General features: G+C 42.5%; 2 protein-coding genes across 8 annotated transcripts in view; both read right to left on the bottom strand.

Annotated features, from left to right (window-relative positions):
* Positions 1 to 364: 364 nt before the first annotated feature.
* fzd5 (frizzled class receptor 5) lies at positions 365 to 3,772 on the bottom strand. Its single transcript, XM_061841367.1, has one exon. It carries the CDS (start codon positions 3,360 to 3,362, stop codon positions 1,662 to 1,664), a length of 1,701 nt encoding a protein of 566 aa, XP_061697351.1. The 5' UTR covers positions 3,363 to 3,772; the 3' UTR covers positions 365 to 1,661.
* A 2,255-nt stretch (positions 3,773 to 6,027) lies between these two features.
* Positions 6,028 to 18,785, bottom strand: part of plekhm3 (pleckstrin homology domain containing, family M, member 3) — a 50,842-nt gene continuing 38,084 nt past the window's right edge. For 5 of the 7 annotated variants that reach the window (XR_009798066.1, XR_009798065.1, XR_009798070.1 and 2 more), the window contains 4 exons: positions 14,547 to 14,704; positions 13,048 to 13,261; positions 7,192 to 7,219; positions 6,028 to 6,371 (listed from right to left, as the gene is read on the bottom strand). Coding sequence is in view for 1 of the 7 variants with exons in the window: in XM_061841011.1 (XP_061696995.1) it covers positions 13,108 to 13,261; positions 14,547 to 14,704 (312 nt within the window). In the remaining 6 variants the exon portion in view is untranslated. Of the gene's footprint in view, positions 6,372 to 7,191; positions 7,220 to 10,797; positions 13,262 to 14,546; positions 14,705 to 18,785 lie in introns of those variants that run through there. The other 2 variants (XR_009798069.1, XM_061841011.1) reach the window with 2 other exon arrangements.

Genomic DNA, 18,785 nt, shown 5'->3' with positions numbered 1-18,785 from the left:
ATTAAGGTGCGAAAGTACAATATCGCAACCACGGCAAATAAACGTGACACGATATGTTGCAAATGGGCCACTTTTTAATTGGACTCCACTTTCAAGAGCAGTGTCACTTCAACTGGCAGCAGAAAAACAAAAACAATAACCAATATATATATATATATATATATATATATATATACATTTTAGGGACAACGCAACCCAAAAGGATGTCACCAGATACATCAGAATGGAAACGGTCCATGTTTGAGCCCATTGTGTGCGCCAGACCAAAAAAAAAAAAAAATGACCAAAGTGCTTTTTTGTACCAAAACATTTTTACATACAAACAAATATACAATAAGAAGAGAAACAAATTGATCCGGTAAGTTTTGGGTGATTAAATGAAGACATTTTTCATTGTGCCAGGAGATGGTATTGAAACCGTTTTTCCATATTTAATATTATTATTTAATAATTATCTCTGTAGGATGTGTCCATGAAAAACATCTGCACAAAAACTGCTCTGGTCTGACAGTCCATTCAAATGTATGGTGATTATAGACTTGGCAACAGCAGAATTTCAAGTACTGTAGTTTGTGTGTGTGTATATTCCAGAACCTTCTGAATGTCTACTCATTGCTATTCTTCAAATGAATAGAAAGATGGTCACGTGAGAGGTTTATGAAAACAAACGGGAAAAAAAATGCTTTCACATAAATTTCAAGCAGCACATTATGAATCCTATTTAAAGGTCCAGTTCCAGAACTTTCAAGGTATCAGGTAGGCATTGGCATTATCCAAGTATGAATATAACAGATGTCACGTAATTGTTTTGCTTCTTATCTATGATTGAGATTTCTCAGTAAAATGGGGGGTACAAGTTCCAATTTAGAATTTATCATAACTTGGGTGTAGGTAGTACGGTGGTAAAAGTGGTTAGTGTGTCTGCCTCACAATTCTGAGGTCCGGGATTTAAATTCAGGCCCCACCTGTGTGAAGTTTGCACACGTGCCTGCGTGGGCCTCCGTCCACGATCTGGAGCTATGCGTGGGATTTCTGCAGGTAGTCCGGTTTCCTCCCACGTCCCAAAAACGTCCACGGCAGGTTAAGTGAAGACTCAAAATTGTCTGTCTGTGTGAAAAATGATTTGCTTCTATGCTCCCTGCGATTGGCTGGCGACCAGTTCCGGGTGTACGCCGCCTCTCGCCCAAAGATGGCTGGGATGGACTCCAGCACACGTGCGACCTTAGTGAGGATAAATCCGATGGAAAAGGAAGGAATAAATGATTCTGGATGGAAGTTTCAGAACGTCGAGTGGAGCTCGGTATTATCCATGCATCCATTTTCGGTACCGCTTATCCTATATACATAAAAAGCCTGGTTAGCACCAGCAGATGGCGCTGTCTGCTAACAGCAGTTCCCGAATCTGCTTTAAAACCATCAATGCATCAACAAGATCAAGTTCAATACCGTTTTCATCTATGTACACATTCATAGCCCAGAACCAGGACCTGGATCTGGGAATTTGAAACCTGGAAAGTGGCGGAACATTGATATTTAAAGTCACTTCTTCTAATATTTACATCAATAAATAAAGTCCAGTCTGTGAGTGCGTCAGATGGACCATTGGTTCCATGGACCGGAGGTTCTGGCTCTTCTAGTCCCAGTTTTAAGGACTTCAAGTGTCATATATGTGATGGAGCTTTTTGGTACATTCCAGAAACTGGTCCCGTGAAAGCATTGGTGGGCTCTGTGTACACAGTTGGCGGCGCGGTCACTTTATGGGGCCACCAGGGGCAGCACCGTGCCAGGAACCTGCGCCAGGTCTCCAAGGTCTTCCCAGACCAGATCCAGACCCCCGAGGTGATTCCCCCCACCAAGCACATGAAGTACTTGAGCATGAAGATGGCAAAGTCTGGACCGCCACCCACCCGCTGGCGTTCAGCGGCGCCGGAACAGGCCAGCGCCCGGTCCCAGTCGGTACGGCGGTGCTGCTCGTAGACCAGGCAGGCCAGGACCACCATGGCAGGCACAGTGTAAAGCACCCCAAAAAGTCCAATGCGGATCATGAGATGTTCCAGTTTGTCGGTCTTGGTGCCCCCTTGCTTAATGATGCTGCGGATCCTGAAGAGCGAGACGAAACCGGCGAGCAGGAACAATGAACCAGCGAACAAGTAGACCACCAATGGGGCCAGGACGAAGCCTCGAAGGTTCTCTAAGCTTTGGTTGCCCACGTAGCAGATGCCGGCCACCGGGTCCCCATCCACGGCGGTGAGTGCCAGAACCAGGATGGTCTTGACACTGGGGAGCAGCCAAGCGGCCAAGTGGAAATAGTGGCAATACCCTGTGATGGCCTCACTGCCCCACTTCAAGCCTGCGGCCAGGAACCACGTGAAAGACAGAACCACCCACCAGATGGAGCTGGCCATGCCAAAGAAGTAGACCAGCAGGAAGACCACCGTGCACAAAGCGGGACCGCCTGTGTCGTAAAGGATGTGCGACGGCTCTGCCCCGCCCGGTGGAGCGCATGCCACCCGCTCGTGCCCCGCCACCAGCCGGATGATGTACCCCAATGACACCAGCAGGTAACAAGCGGCCAGGAAGATGATGGGTCGCTCCGGGTACTTGAAACGCTGGACGTCCAGGAGGAAGGTGGCCACTGTGGCAAGGGTGGACATCAAGCAGAGCACCGCCCACAGCCCCACCCACAAGGTGCTGAAGGTCCGTTCGTCTTCCGAGAAGTAGGCTTGATGGCACGGCTGAGCGCAGTTGGGGACAGGCCCCGTGCGGAGCCGTCCGTACAACGGGTGGGACTCCCTCTTGATGGGCACCAGAGGGTCCCGGCAGTGGCACTCGCCTTGGGCCGGGGCGCCTGCTCTTGGGCGGCTCTTGGGCGTAGCTTTGGCAAGGTGAGGCAATGGTGGCGGCGGGCTGGTGGAATCGTCGCTGCCGTTCTGGTCCATGCAGAGGGTGTCGCCCCCCAGTCGGGGCAAACGCTCGCAGCTCATCCGCTCGGGCCAGTCGAAGCCGTACTGGCTCATGAGGGGCGAGCACCCGCGTTTGGCGCGCTCGCAAACCGAGCGGCAGGGCGGCAGAGGCTTGCGGTAGTCAGGCAGGCAGATGGGCGTGTACATGCTGCACAGGAAGAAGAGCAAGTCCGGGGAGCAACGGATGCGGACCAGCGGCCAGAACTGGTGCACCTCCAGGCCCACCTCCTCCTGGGTGTCTTGGTTGAACTGGTTGGGCATGTGGGTCAGGTTGTACCCGATGCCCCGGCACATGGGCACCGTGATGGGCTCGCACGACAGATCCTTGGACGCCGCGCGGACGCAGGTCCCGCTCTGCACCAGGAGGACCAACAGAAGGTGAGACACCTTGGACTCCATTGAAACCAAAAGGCTGGTGTTCTTCCGGTCCTGGTTCAGTTCCTGTGCAAGTCTGAGAGGAAAAAGTTCACTTGCAACTCCACCGAGAAGAGGTCACAGCGAGAGTGGCCGCTGAAATCCACCAAGTCTCACGTGGCCTCAGCCACGTTCACCTTCCAGGGAAACCCTTCAGGACAAACCTGAAACTGACGCCAACTAGTTGTGTCTCTGCCTAGCTCGTCCCTCCGCAAGCAGGCCTCAGGTGCGAAGCCCCGCACGGACTGAAGAAGCCCAGCTGAGACTCGCGCACCAACTGCCTCCAGCGAGCCGGGTTGCTTTCAAGGACCCTCGGAAATCTGAACGGCCAAGTCACGACGCTTGCTCACCGCATTTGAATGGATTCAAATTGACGTGTTGATTCCATGTGCGGGAAAATGGCTTCCTTCTACACGCACAGTATTGAAGAATTAAGGGTTGATTGAAAGGGCTCCACTTCACGCAGCCTAATAACGTAGTTCTTGAGGTAAAAGTGTCTTTTACTGAGTGTACATGAACGCATCGGCCGCCTGTTCAAATCAATGTTTTCGTTATTGTAGCTAATAATTTCCAAGTTGTTTGTGCCAGGGTGTCAGCTGTCAATTAAAACACATACGCAGTAAATTAACATGGTTTTAGCTGTCGTTTCCTGAGTGCACCCGAACGCACAAGCTGCTTTCAAAATTTTTTTTTTTTTTTTTTTAAGTTTAAACAAGACGTCTTTCTGGGAGCACCTGTATGCACCAACACCTCATTGAAATGAAAACATTTGATTTTAACAAGGTACGGTTGTCATTCACGCAATGCACCTGAAGGCATCATATTTCCTCCTGGCGCATTTGACTGCAACTGTTGCTTTAAAAAAAATGCTTTCTTCACACCCAAATGGCAAATGCTGCTTCTTCTTTTGTTGTTCTTCTTCAGTTATGCTGGTGAACGCATCTGCCGGCTGTGTAAATCAGTTTCCCGCATTTTTTTTAAACTGTTATATCTTTTACTGGATGCGAGTGAACGCACCAGGTTCTCTTTTCCAATACTTTTCTCGAGGTGATCAATGTGGTATTTCTGAATGCGAATGGAAGCATCAGCGTTTCATTTCAATCGATTTTCTCCATTACGTTTCTGCGTCCTTTACTGAGTGCACCTGTACGCAACAGTCCGTTGCTCGGGTTTCGTTCTTGTCTTGTTCTGCACGCACCTAATGTAGCACCGGCTTGCTGTGTTCAATGACTTTCGCGACCCTGGGAGATTTCCGAGTACGCCGAACGCACCAGTTAATGGCTGACAGGCATTGATCAATGAGTAGCAGTCAGTTAACCTTGTTGTAACATGTGTTTGCTATTAAAACACAATAAATAAATAGTAAGAATATTTTCTTTGGGATTCATTTGACCAGTTACACGTCTAAAGTAAAAATAAAGTAGGCGGATAGGAGTAGTTGGTGATTTGCGACGGTGTCAAGACTTCACTTTTTAGGGACCACAGCTTTAGGTTGGTGGCCTTGTATGTTTGCCTGGAGGTTGGTATTTGTTTTCCGCTCAGGTGACTTTGATTTAAGGAGACACCGTTTGGGACGTTACTGATTCTTCAGCTTCCAGAAACCGAAATGGCCGATTTTTGTGAACTACTCACGAAAAACGCAAGAGGTTTTAATTTCACCCTTTTAACATCAACATGCGTTTAAATATGATTTTTTTTTTTACACATAAACACCGATAATGTGACACTCGCACGAACGCGCACATCTACGCACCAACATTGTGGTGGTGTTGGTTCCCCCCTGCGTGACCGTTTCGGACCCCCCCCCATCTCTTCAAGTATCTTTTGTTTTGATTAGCGTTGGCATGTGGGGGTCTCTCTCTCTCTCTCTCTCTCTCTCTCTCTCCCCAAGTGTGGGGGTCTCCTTTCTCTCCCCCCTCTCATGAATGAGCGGCGGCGAGGGTCCGCAGGCCAGTGGCGCAGGACAAAGGCGGCACTGCTGCTTTGTGGTCTGGCTCATCAGCGTTAATTGGCCGAGACAATTAAGGCGGCAGCGTTAGCTGAGATGATGCTAACTGACAACGCGCTAGCCTTTTTTTTTTTTCTTCTTCTTCTTTGTCCACTTTGTTGGACTTTGACAATGATGTCAGCGCATAGCTTGGGCAGCTGCCTGTGTCACAGATGTTCAAGTTTCAGCAAACATGAAGAAACAGGTGGAACGGGAAATGGAGGACACTTGCAAAATGGTTCAAACACCATTAAAACAGGTGAGAGATGCTGAAAAAAGCTGAAAAGCAGAACACATACTTGATATGGGTAGGGCAACAGAAGAACACGGGTGGAGCACAAAACCAACCAACGTAAAACATACAACACAAAACAAAACAAAAAGTGCCAAAATTTGAAGCACTGGTGGGACAGGTGGAGCTCATAGAGGTGGTTAGAAAATGAGCAGGAAAGTTAAGAGTGCAGTTCAAACACACTCGTAGAACACAAACAGAGGGGACGCTCACAACACTGGTGAAAACGAAATGGCTGAAACACAGAACTAAGATGGAAGAGTAAAAACTGAAGTGCAAAGGAAAGATGGAACAAACAAGACGTTTTTTGAAAACAACACAGAAAATGGGAACACAAAAAGAAGTACAGTAAGTGGAACACAGTACGGGTGGAACATTTTACTGCTAGACGTGAGAAAACAGGTGAGGTCAAAACAAAATTGGGAACGCAGAACAATTACAAGGAAGTAGCGTCAGAATACACGCGGAACACATTTAAGAAAACATGGAGCTCTGAACATAAGTAATTTTTACTGTGGAAAACGGAACACAAGTAAAATGTACAATACACAATGAAGGTGGAACAATAGGAAAAAATCTAGAACACTGCGAAAGGTGAAACGTACTGTATGTGGAGCACAGTTAGATTATGAGTGGTCCACGTAGCGGGTGGCAAAAGTTGAAACGTTGCTAGAATACGGCTGGGGCAGAGAACATTGGTTGAACAATGGTGGAACTGTTGGAACACAAGTGGAACAATTTCAACAGAAATGTAAGATCACAGAAGATAGGCAAAACAGTTAATGGCAAAAGAAACGTCGATACCGCACGGATGTTTGAGTAATTTTTTGAGGGCTTAAAAAAAAAAATTTTTTTTCGTTTGTTTTTCTGAATATTCATTTTTTTTTGTCTCGGTTTAATTACCATTTTTCTCCCCAGTCTTTTAAAAAACATTTTCCCTCCCCATTTTTCCACCCCCCCCCCAAATTAAGGGGACGCATCGAACTCCCGCAACAAACTGGGAACGACAAGTGACTCTTTGCGAACTCACTAATGGGGGATTACTGCTCGCTCACCTTCAACCTGCCCATCGAGTATTTCATCCAATACAGGAGTACTTCCCGTGTCTTAAACCCTTATCAATAATTAATTTTATCAAATTAAATAAGACAGTTATGCGGAAGATTTCAGAGGACAACACTGAAAACTTCCATGGAGAACAGACAACACCGGTGGATGAGTTGACCGATTAGCTATTATGTTCTTTCGCATGGGTTCAAATTCGCTCTTCGTTTATGACAATTTGGAGGAAACGTCAACTTGAATACTTGATCAAAGATGACAACGTAATTCCCTTGAAGAGTTTTTATTGGCCAGCAACAGAAGTGGACGGAGAAAAACACGAAAAGCGCAAATTCAAACTTTGTGCTTCATTTCATACTCTAGAAGAAACAAAAACATTTGCTGGCAAAATAAAGTGCAAATCAAAACAGGACACTGTTTTTTTCCTCGTGTATGAAAGCAAAAATAATTTAAATTAAAAACACAATACGTACATCTTTTGGCCAAAGTCCCTGAATTCATCTGCAAATGCAAAGCAAAGCATGTTGTGATTGTGGCTCAAATGTTGACAATGTGAAATATTGACAGACACGGGCAACAATGTCGTTAGTTTGTGTTTACAAAAACAAAACTGTGTCACATCACATGAACCTTCAACAGTCAGACAAGGAGATACGAAGAGCTAACAGGATTAAGCACTGACGTCACATGTTCGCTCACTGGCTTACTTCGCATCTCATCGCTACATTTTTGTTACTTTCGAACAAAAAGGTCAGGAATAATCATAAGAGACCAGATAATGTCCAAGTGTCGCTATTGTTTTTTCAAATTTGTTAAGATGAAGTTGTCGTCTACATCGTATTTCACAATGACTTTTCGTTCAAAATAAAAACTTTTGCTAATGGCCAATGCTACTCCAACGACAAGACATGATAAAATTATAACAGCCATTTTGTAATGGTCAAAGTTCTTGTCATAATTGATGTCCACATGTAACAATTGTAATGTTTTTGTAATTTTTAACATAAAGTTACTGGTAAATTGCTTAAGGTAGACTATTTAGATAAACTACAACTCATAATGTTTACGGTTAAAAATAAGCACATTTTACTAAAGCCTGTAACATAAAAATAAAATGACAACTGGGGGACAAATAGCCGATCGTTAGTTTATACACATTAGTTTTTTTGCTAAAAACTAACATACAACTCATTTGTTATTTTTAATTGCTAACATTACCAGTCAATCGATTCCTGCTCCGTGATGGTGTCGATATATGCCCTGCGACTGATTGGCGATCAGTTCAGGGTGTCGTCCGCCTTTCGCCTAAAGTGAGCTGGGATAGGCCCCGGCACTCCCCCGACCCTTGTGAGGATAAGCGGCTTTGAAAATGGAAGGATGGCTGGATTACAAGTCGTGCATTCTGCCTTAATGGGTACCACAGTTTGAAATAAAATAAAAAGTGGCGGATTTGCTTGGAGCCTAATGGCACGGTCCCAACAAGACTAGCGGTGACCTCAAATTGTCACGCAATAACTTACACACACACACACACACACTAGTTGTTTACTATTGTTATAGTTTCATTTATGTAATAAACTTTTGTAAAATTTGTTCATTTTTGTTTATTGGTCTGAGTTTACGTCGTAACAACTGGGGTTAGGGTGTTATCACAAAAAAACCATGGCTAAGCTACAACTATCACTTGTTAGCTTACACATCCTCCTTTGTTTTTGTTACCAACTACTGGAAAATTCACTTTGTTTTTGGAATAGAAATAATCGTCTACATTTAACGTTACGTCAAAAATAAAAATAGCTAAATACCTGATGAGCTTACATAAGATAGTTATTTTGTTTTTGAGTCATGACCAAATGGAAAGTGGTCTCCATTTTTTTTTTTTAATTAACATTACTAGTTTTAGCTTGTCCAGGGACTTTTTTCATTTAACGATTTAACTCAATGTCAAACATAAAAAAAGGACAACTAGCTAATAGGTTACACACACTTGCTGTCATTTTGTTTTATATTAAAAACAAACTCATCACTAGTCATAGCGTGGCGCAAGTCTCCATTGTCGTATTCCTGCAACATTTTCTTATCTTATTCTTTTTGTTAGCATTACATTGTAGACTGTCCAAGGTTGTTTATGTTTAAAGAATTACACAACGTCCCAAATAAGAATTATGCTAATTAGCTAAAATTTAAAAGACAATGCAGCCCTATGGGGGCACAAACCAGTGCAATCTGTAGGCCGGTCCCAAGCCCGGATAAATGCAGGGGGTTGCGTCAGGAAGGGCATCCGGCGTAAAAACTGTGCCAAACAAATATGAGCGTTCATCTAAAGAATCCCATACCGGATCGGTCGTGGCCCGGGTTAACAACGCCCGCCCCCGGCACTGCTAACCTGCAGGGCGTCAGAAGAAAAAGAGGAATACACAGAGCCTACAACTGAGTGTAGGGACTTTGAATGTTGGGACTATGACAGGAAAAGCTAAGGAGTTGGTTGACATGATGATTAGGAGAAAGGTTGATATTCTGTGCATCCAAGAGAGCAGGTGGAAAGGTAGTAAGGCTAGAAGTTTGGGAGCAGGGTTTAAATTATTCTACCACGGAGTAGATGGGAAGAGAAATGGAGTAGGTTATTTTAAAGGAAGAGCTGGCTAAAAATGTCTTGGAGGTGAAAAGAGTATCAGATCGAGTGATGAGACTAAAATTTGAAATTGAGGGTGTTATGTATAATGTGGTTAGCAGCTATGCCCCACAGGTAGGATGTGACCTAGAGTTGAAAGAGAAATTCTGGATGGAACTAGATGAAGTCGTTCTGAACATCCCAGACAGCGATAGAGTTGTGATTGGTGCAGATTGTAATGGACATATTGGTAAAGGAAACAGGGGCGATGAATAAGTGATGGGTAAGTACGGCATCCAGGAAAGGATCTTTGAGGGACAGATGGTGGTGAACTTTGCAAAAAGGATGAAGATGGCTGTAGTGAACACTTATTTCCAGAAGAGGGAGGAACATATAGTGACCTACAAGAGCGGAGGTGGAAGCACACAGGTGGATTATATATTGTGCAGACGATGTAATCTGAAGGTTACTGACTGTAAAGTAGTGGTAGGGGAGAGTGTAGCTCGACAGCATAGGATGGTAGTATGTAGGATGACTCTGGTGGTGGGGAGGAAGATTAAGAAGACAAAGGTAGAGCAGAGAACCATGTGGTGGAAGCTGAGAAAGGAAGAATGTTGTGCGGCAAGAGGCATATGAAGACATGTACACCAGGTTGGACACGAAAGAAGGAGAAAAGGATCTCTACAGGTTGGCCAGACAGAGAGATAGAGATGGGAAGGATGTGCAGCAGGTTAGGGTGATTAAGGATAGAGATGGAAATGTGTTGACTGGTGCCGGTAGTGTGCTAAATCGATGGAAAGAATACTTTGAGAAGTTGATGAATGAAGAAAATGAGAGAGAAGGAAGAGTTGAAGAGGCAAGTGTGAAGGACCAGGAAGTGCCAATGATTACTAAGGGGGAAGTCAGAAAGGCACTACAAAGGATGAAAAATGGAAAGGCAGTTGCTCCTGATGACATACCGGTGGTAGAGGTATGGAAGCAATTTGGGGAGATGGCTGTGGAGTTTTTGATCAACTTATTCAACAGAATACTAGCGGGCGAAAAGATGCCTGAAGAATGGAGGAAAAGTGTTCTAGTTCCCATTTTTAAGAACAAAGGGGATGTTCAGAGCTGTGGGAACTATAGAGGAATAAAGTTGATGAGCCACACAATGAAGTTATGGGAAAGAGTAGTGGAGGCTAGACCCAGGACAGAAGTAAGTATCTGCGAGCAACAGTATGGTTTCATGCCTAGAAAGAGTACCACAGATGCATTATTTGCCTTGAGGATGCTCGTGGAAAAGTACAGAGAAGGTCAGAAGGAGCTACATTGTGTCTTTGTGGATCTAGAGAAAGCCTATGACAGAGTACCAAGAGAGGAACTGTGGTACTGCATGCGTAAGTCTGGTGTGGCAGAGAAGTATGTTAAAATAGTACAGGACATGTATGATGGCAGCAGAACAATGGTGAGGTGTGCCTTAGGTGTGACAGAGGAATTTAAGGTCGAGGTGGGACTGCATCAGGGATCAGCTCTGAGCCCCTTCCTGTTTGCGGTGGTAATGGATAGGCTGACAGATGAGGTTAGACTGGAATCCCCTTGGACCATGATGTTCGCTGATGATATTGTGATATGCAGTGAAAACAGGGAGCATGCAGAGGAACAATTAGAAAGATAGAGACATGCACTGGAAAGGAGAGGAATGAAGATTAGCCGAAGTAAAACAGAATATATGTGCATGAATGAGAAAAGTGGAGAGGGAAGAGTGAGGCTACAGGGAGAAGAGATAGCGAGGGTGGAGGACTTCAAATATTTAGAGTCAACAATCCAGAGCAATGGTGAGTGTGGTGAGAAAGTGAAGAAACTGGTCCAAGCAGGTTGGAACAGCTGGCGGAAGGTGTCTGGTGTGTTATGTGACAGAACAGTCTCTGCTAGGATGAAGGGCAAAGTTTACAAAACAGCGGTGAGGCCGGCCATGATGTACGGATTAGAGACGGTGGCACTGAAGAAACAACAGGAAGCAGAACTGGAGGTGGCAGAAATGAAGATGTTGAGGTTCTCGCTCGGAGTGACCAGGTTGGATTGGATTAGAAATGAGCTCATTAGAGGGACAGCCAAAGTTGGATGTTTTGCTGACGAGGTTCGAGAGAGCAGACTTCGATGGTTTGGACATGTTCAGAGGCAAGAGAGTGAGTATATTGGTACAAGAGTGCTGAGGATGGAGCTGCCAGGCAAAAGGCCGAGAGGAAGTCCAAAGAGAAGGTTTATGGATGTGGTGAGGGAAGACACGAGGGCAGTTGGGGTTAGAGAGGAAGATGCAGGAGATAGGCTAAGATGGCAAAAGATGACACGCTGTGGCGACCCCTAACGGGACAAGCCGAAAGGAAAAGAAGAAGAAGCTAAAATTTAAAAGACACTAGTTGTCGTTTTGTTTTTGTACAAACATTGTGCCAGTTTATGTTTTTGTTCATATTTCACAAAAGTTTGAGGCAATAGTTGTGCACGCAGAACAATTTGCTACATACAAAATGAAAAAAAACAAATGAGCTAAAATCTTACGTTAGCTGTAGTTTTGTTACAAACAACCACCGAGCTAGCTCATCCTTTTATTCATTAACATTACAAGTTGTAGATTGTCCAGGGTCCTTTACGGATAATGCTAACTAGCTATCAGCTAATACACATCAGTGGTTTTGTTTTTATGTTACAAATAAACATTGCACCACCTCAAATGTTTTCTTCATATCTCACCAAAGTCTGAGGCTTGCCGAGGCTGAACAATTTAAAGTTGACAACAAAATAAAAAGGCGAATTACCGAAAACCTTACACAAGATAGCTGTCGTTTTGTTTTTGTTACAAATATTGAGCCACCTCATCATTTTGTTCATTAAACGTTACAAGCCGTTGATTGTCCAGGGTCCTTTATGTTTAAAGATTTATGCTATGTTAAAAATGTAAAAAAGCTCATTAATAACTTGCACATGCTAGTTGACATTTTGTTTTTATGTTACACTAAGAAAATTCATCTTTTGTTTGTTAATATTCTAATCCTAATTTATGAAATAATCTACGGCTGAACACTTTTGTTACGTCCAAAATGAAAACTAGCTAATAGCTTACACATGCCGCTTGTGATTTAATGCTCAGAAAAAAATGTCACGCTAGTGCATCATTTTTTTGTCAACATTACAAGTCTTAGATTGTCCAGCGTCATTTACGTTTAAACATATTCACTATTTTCAAAATAAGAAATATGAGCTAATAGGTTACACACATGTTTTGGTTTCACATTATGATCAATTGTTGAGCCATCTCATTCTTTTATTGCTCAATATTCCAAGCCATATTTTGTCGCAATATTTAACAATTTACTGATATGTCCAAAATAAAAAATGCTAACTAGCTAAGAGATTACACACACTAGTTGTCATCTAGGTTTTATGTTACAAACATCATGCTAACTCATAATTTTTTCGTTAACATTACAAGTTGTAGCCTGTTTGCAAAGTGGCAAACAGTAATTGTCATTTTGTTTTTATGTTTTGAACACAGTTGCAATGGCAGGAGGGGTGCCGTTGCAGCAATAAAGCCAAGATAAACAATGTGCTGTAACAGCACTGAGCACTCCACGAGTGAGAAAACACTTCATGGGGATGAGGTTTGGTGAGAAATTTGAGGCTGATCTATGACATGTTCAAACATTGGCAGGTATTTTGTAGTCACGACTGCGGAGCTGCTTACATTTTGTGATGCTGTAAAAGTAAGTCCTCATGAAACACCGACGCCACGTTGCGGTACGTCTCAAGCGTGGTGGTAGGGCAGGTGACGGTCGTCGTCGGGGGAGGAGAAGGACGATGGACGTTTGGCGTGGTGGAGCTCGCGTCGGACACAGCGGGGGCATGGCTGACACTTCTGGCGACACTCGGCATGGAAGACGGCACCGCAGCCTGAACACCTGATGGGAACGCCACCAAAATTACTATGTGGATTTACTGATTGTATTCATTTCTATGCTGTAAATTACATGATTCTTAACTGGTCGCTCGTGCATGAAAAGGTAGTAAAAAAAAAAAAAAAGAAGAAAGACAGGATGTCCTTGATGTAGTTTATGATGGTCTTGACAACATTTCTGTTACACACACCAAAAGAGAAATATCTTCACTTGGGACAGTACAAAAAGGCATGGTTGGTTAGCGTTGTATGGACAGGCTCCTTCCAAAAAATTAGAACATCATAGAAAAGTTGATTTCCAAAATTTCCATTCAAAAAGTCAAACCTTTGTAGACTATATGTAGATTCAGGGCCCACGATTCAAGCAATTTCAAGTATTTATTTGTACATAATTTGGGTTTCCAGCTCATAAAACCCATGAAATTAGGAATTTAAAAAAAAAAAAAAAAAAAACACTGAAGACCATATTACAATGGTACCTCAATGTACGAAAGCCTCTACTAAAGAAAGATCCAGGTTACGAAAAGCCTCCCCGGAAAATATTTGTCTCTAGTTACGAAAGAAATTCAGGATACGAAAGGGGGGAAAATGGCGCTGAATTCAACAGAGCGTAATCATCCGGTACTGTATCGTGGTTTGAAAGCGGTGCGATAGAGCTGCTCCCCCATTGGCTACTGCTGGAGCACTTTCCTGGCATCACATTGGCTAAGAGAGATGTCACTCTTTAGCCATGACGCACATCCTGTCTTTTGGTATTTGTAGCGCAATAAAATAACTCTCCCTATTGGCTAGCATGTAGCACCTTCCTGCCATCACATCCCTTCGATGTCAATCATTCTTTTTTCCGGAGTGCTAAAAATGTGGCAAATAAATTCCACCCAGTTCATTTCTTATATCCTGTATATTACATGAGATAATTCAAACTCCTTTTTTACTACACCAACTTTTTTCTTCTTTTCCTTTCGGCTTGTCCCGTTAGGGGTCGGCACAGCGTGTCATCTTTTTCCATCTAAACCTATCTTGTGCATCTTCCTCTCTAACTACCAACCAACCAACCAACCAACCAACCAAAAGAGAGCTAATATTTGGATCATGACTGTAATGCTACAATGGCTTACAAAACTAACTTGGGGAATAAAACCTGTGCCATTTTTGATGAAGACTTTGGCCTAGGCCAATTTTATTTTGATGGCGGTGGGCCTTTGGAGAGCCAAGTAATTTTTTTTGGGGCGTGCTTCTGTTGCAGGATGTTGTTTATGCACGCAACGAGTAGTTATGCAAAGAGTAACCTGGCGGTGGCACTGTCCTGGAAAGGGTAGATGAGGCTTTGGCTGTGACAGAGCTCGCAGATGAAGCCCTTCTGGCGGCACAATGTGCACGCCAGAACGTGAGCGCTGGCGAACTTGATGACCTTTGAGAGGAAGGGTGCCAGCTGGCCGTCAATCACCTGCGGGGGGCAGACAAACATGTTAGCATGTAGCAACACACAGGCACACACACACACACACACACACACACACACACACACGAGTATACATACATGCAGGCCTTTAATTGACTAAGTTCTGCTTGAAACCCTTCTTTGAACCCTAACACTAACTTCAATTGAAACTAAGGCTGCACGTAATGATTATTTTAACAATTAATCGGTTGATATTTCCAATTAATCTAGTGCTTTTCAATTGTTTTCTATTACGACCCCACCAAGAAAAAAAATTGCCTCAAAAAAGCCTTTTGAATAAAGATTGAGGTCCCTCCTAGCCAATGGGATGCCTGGAAGATGCTCCGGCGATAGCCAATAGGAGAGCAGCTCTATCGCGCCACACAAACCAAGATACAGAATGTTTACGTTTAGTGAAATTTGAGGTTATCCATTGGCTATTTTTTTCCTTTCATATCCTCAACTTCCTTCGTAACCAGAGACAATATTTTTCTGATGAGGCGTTTCGTACCGTGAATATTTCGTTTAATTGTTTTCTGTTAATTTGTGGAAAAAATACTTTTAATTTATTACTGTAACCTGTATTAAAGAATGAATTATCTGAGGTCAAATGACAGAAAGTGAGGTGAACGTTGAAGAAGAAAGAAAGGGGAGAGCATGAGGGACTCGAGTTTGAAGAATGAGTAAAAGTAAAAATTTATCAGTGGATAATAATCACAATTGATCCAAGTGTTCGACCAGGACTTTGAAACGTCAATTGTGACAATGTGTTGTTTTGGGCAAGACATAAGTTGGTGGAATTTGCCTCTATTATAAGGGCTAACAGGAAGCCTTGGAGCCTATGAAGCTAGCGACAAGCTAACTCAAATTAGTGAGGCCTACATTTGGATACAGACGACAGAAGTGGAAACTTTAACGGAGAGGACAGCGTTCCGACCGGTGAGGACTTTTGTGCTGATGGGCGAGTGGATGAGACTCTCAGCATTCTTCGCACCTGGTTGTTTGGACCACTAGAGTGACATGCTTGGTGAAAGGGTTGTGCCTTCAGGCAAAGAGGGCAGCTTCCCCTGCTACCACGCACACGAGCTTCAATCTGGGCAGCAATAGCACATTCGGGTTTGGATTTATTTTTTTTGTCGGCTAGTGTCACATTCTTTTGTGCCCTCAGTTCGGTTTTGCATTTAAATAATCTAAAAAGGTGTATTTTAAAAAAAATTGGGGGGTCAAAATGCCTGTCTATGGTCATACTAGAGCAGCTCAACTATGCGACAAATTCCTTGTGCATTATAGACATATAGACTAAATATACAGTACATAAAGTAAAAGTTAGATTAAAAAAAAAAAAGAGGCAAAAAAAAAAAAATCCAGTTTACGACAACAACCCATCATTTGAAACCAACATTGACTTTGCAAACTAATTCCAACTAATTTGAAAGCGTTAAACTTCATTTGAAACACTAACCAACTTTGTAACACTAACCTTGTCATCAATTTCCATTTCTTTTGTGTATACACATTTATACTGTTGAATGCTTATAAGTAGACACTCAGTACATGTATTCAGTCACAAGTGTTGGCTCAGCAGGTCAAACAGACAACCACCAAAATGTAATAATGATGCTTTCAAGATTTTTGTTTTTTTGGTTTTACACTCTGTTCACTTAATAATAACCTTGTTCATAGATGTTCATACAATTTACTGCTAAGAACTATAACAACCTAGTGACCTTTGTTCCTGGTGAACACTCATGAATACTACAGACTCCTTTTACCCTTCGCCTCCAAACGCGCACAAACGAGCACACACAAATGCTTGCATTCATACGCACACACACACACACACACACACACACACCACACACACACACACACACACACACACACGCGAAGCTTGTCCTCTTTACTGCATGCGGAGTCTTTGTGCCGCGTTCTAATCCGCTAAAACGGACGTTAAACAGCTGCCCACCCGACTGACTGACTGACTCAAACACGCACGCACATCCACCACACACGTGCATACGCACACGTACATTTACAAACACTCCAATACATTTTACAATAAGTGAAGTATATTACTACATTGTATTAAATATATAAGTAAGATCCCAAACATATGCTTACATTTATTTTGTGTAGCTATAGTAAAATCTAATTTTATTTAGCAATATGGAAACTCTCTCAAAAAAAGGTTTGTCAAGCTATAAAATGACAACTAAAAATGTGTCAGTTTTAATTTAAAAACGTAATAGTAAAAAAATAAAGGTGTAACATGAACATTGTAAAATAGTGCAAGTAACTAGTAAGATAAAAAAATGAAAATTAACTTCAACATTAGTTATTCTAAAAAAAAAGCATGAATAATGTTCATTATTACAAGACAAAATAAAAAATACAGGATATGATCAACTTTAAAAAAAGTGAAATTTTCTAAAAAAAAAAAAAAAAAAAAAAAAAAAAAGGACATTACATTGCAAACTATTTACATTTTTAAAAAATCTATTGAAATATCTAAAATGTAACCTAAATACTACAATAATGTAATGTAAATCACGTGAAAAAAATAAATATTTATAGTACTATATATAAATGTTTGTTTTTTTAACTAAGATCTTGGTTTTGTATGTTTTTCCTCATCAGCTTTGACCAACTTCTTGCTTATTTCCCCCCACATCCCAAAAACATCCAACATTAATTGGACACTCTAAATTGCTCCTAGGTATGATTATGAGTGCGGCTATTTGTCTCAATGTACCCTGCGATTGGTATACCCTGCCTCCTGTCCGACGACAGCTGGGTTAGGCTCCAGTGACCCTTATGAGGATAGGCGGCTCAGTAAGTGGATGGATGGATGTTGCCAATGTATACCGCCAAGTGTGCATTGGATTTCATGAGTTGGTAGGATCATTTACACACTTGTATCTGTATGCATTTATGCATGTAAATTGTGCGACTTAAATGATTTTTATCTGTTTTTGTGTTTACCATGATGCATTTTTTTTCCTTTACTGTCATGCAAGTGTATGTCTGTGGGCAACCACAATTTGCTATCATTGAGTTCTATCAACAAAGCTGAAATTTCAAGTTGTTACCATTCTTTTGTCCCAAACAGGTTAAAGAAATGTTATTTTCTGGATGACATCTACGTTGAACAGCCATGAAATGAGTACATTTATCTCTTGAATGTCATTAGTATTACGACCAAAATTTTTAAATGATCAATAACTCTTGGAAAATAGGTCTTTAAACATGTCTGTTCCGGCATACAAGACATTTACACATTTATAACCCAGGTGGCATAAAAATATATATTTTGACATCTTACATTCATTTTTAATGGAATATGAAAATGACCCGTGTGTGTGTGTGTCTCTGAATGGAGGCATGTCACGCTTTGTCTTCCCGCCTGTTGCTTCTCAATGTGAGCAATTAGCCAAGCACAGTGACAGTGTGGGAGTGGACGAGGTACGTGGAGAGGGGGCTAGAGTTCGGTGGGGTTGGGGGCGCATTCAGCGTGAGAGTGGGCAAGCAAGGGGAGCCCCCCATCCAAGAAGAAAAGAGGGGCAGGGTGCAACATAATCACCCACAAAAGAACTTTTCACTCATTTGTGAACACTTTTCCTCTGAGCCCCCCTCACCCCCAATACCACCCCCTACCCCTCAATTTACCTCCACTCCACCACCATTGCCGCCATGTTGGCCTCATTTGAACACACACACACACACGCACTAAAAGTTAGCATGCTCGACTGTGTCCACTAATAATGCCACAAACAAAGGTTTTATGCACATACAACCAAAAGTATTGAAACACTACCATTGTCCTCAAACAGTTTTATAACATTTCTTTGTGGGCGACAACACTGTTTGAATAGCAAAATATTGCACTTCTATGAAAAGATTAAATGCCAAATATATCCTTGTTTGACGATATATCATGTTTTGGGCCAAATGCAACATTGTCTTCAACAGATGCAGTGTTTTAGTTTAGAGTGTAGTGTTTAACTGATTGTGTGTTTTTTGTGAGCTGTGAGAATGTTTTGATGACATAATTTCACATTAACATGGGAAACACTAACAACACATTTTT

Source organism: Syngnathoides biaculeatus, chromosome 14 (assembly GCF_019802595.1).
Source record: "Syngnathoides biaculeatus isolate LvHL_M chromosome 14, ASM1980259v1, whole genome shotgun sequence".
Lineage (NCBI taxonomy): Eukaryota > Metazoa > Chordata > Actinopteri > Syngnathiformes > Syngnathidae > Syngnathoides > Syngnathoides biaculeatus.
Note: the sequence above shows the minus strand (reverse complement) of the source record. Positions and strands in the feature narration are given on the sequence as shown.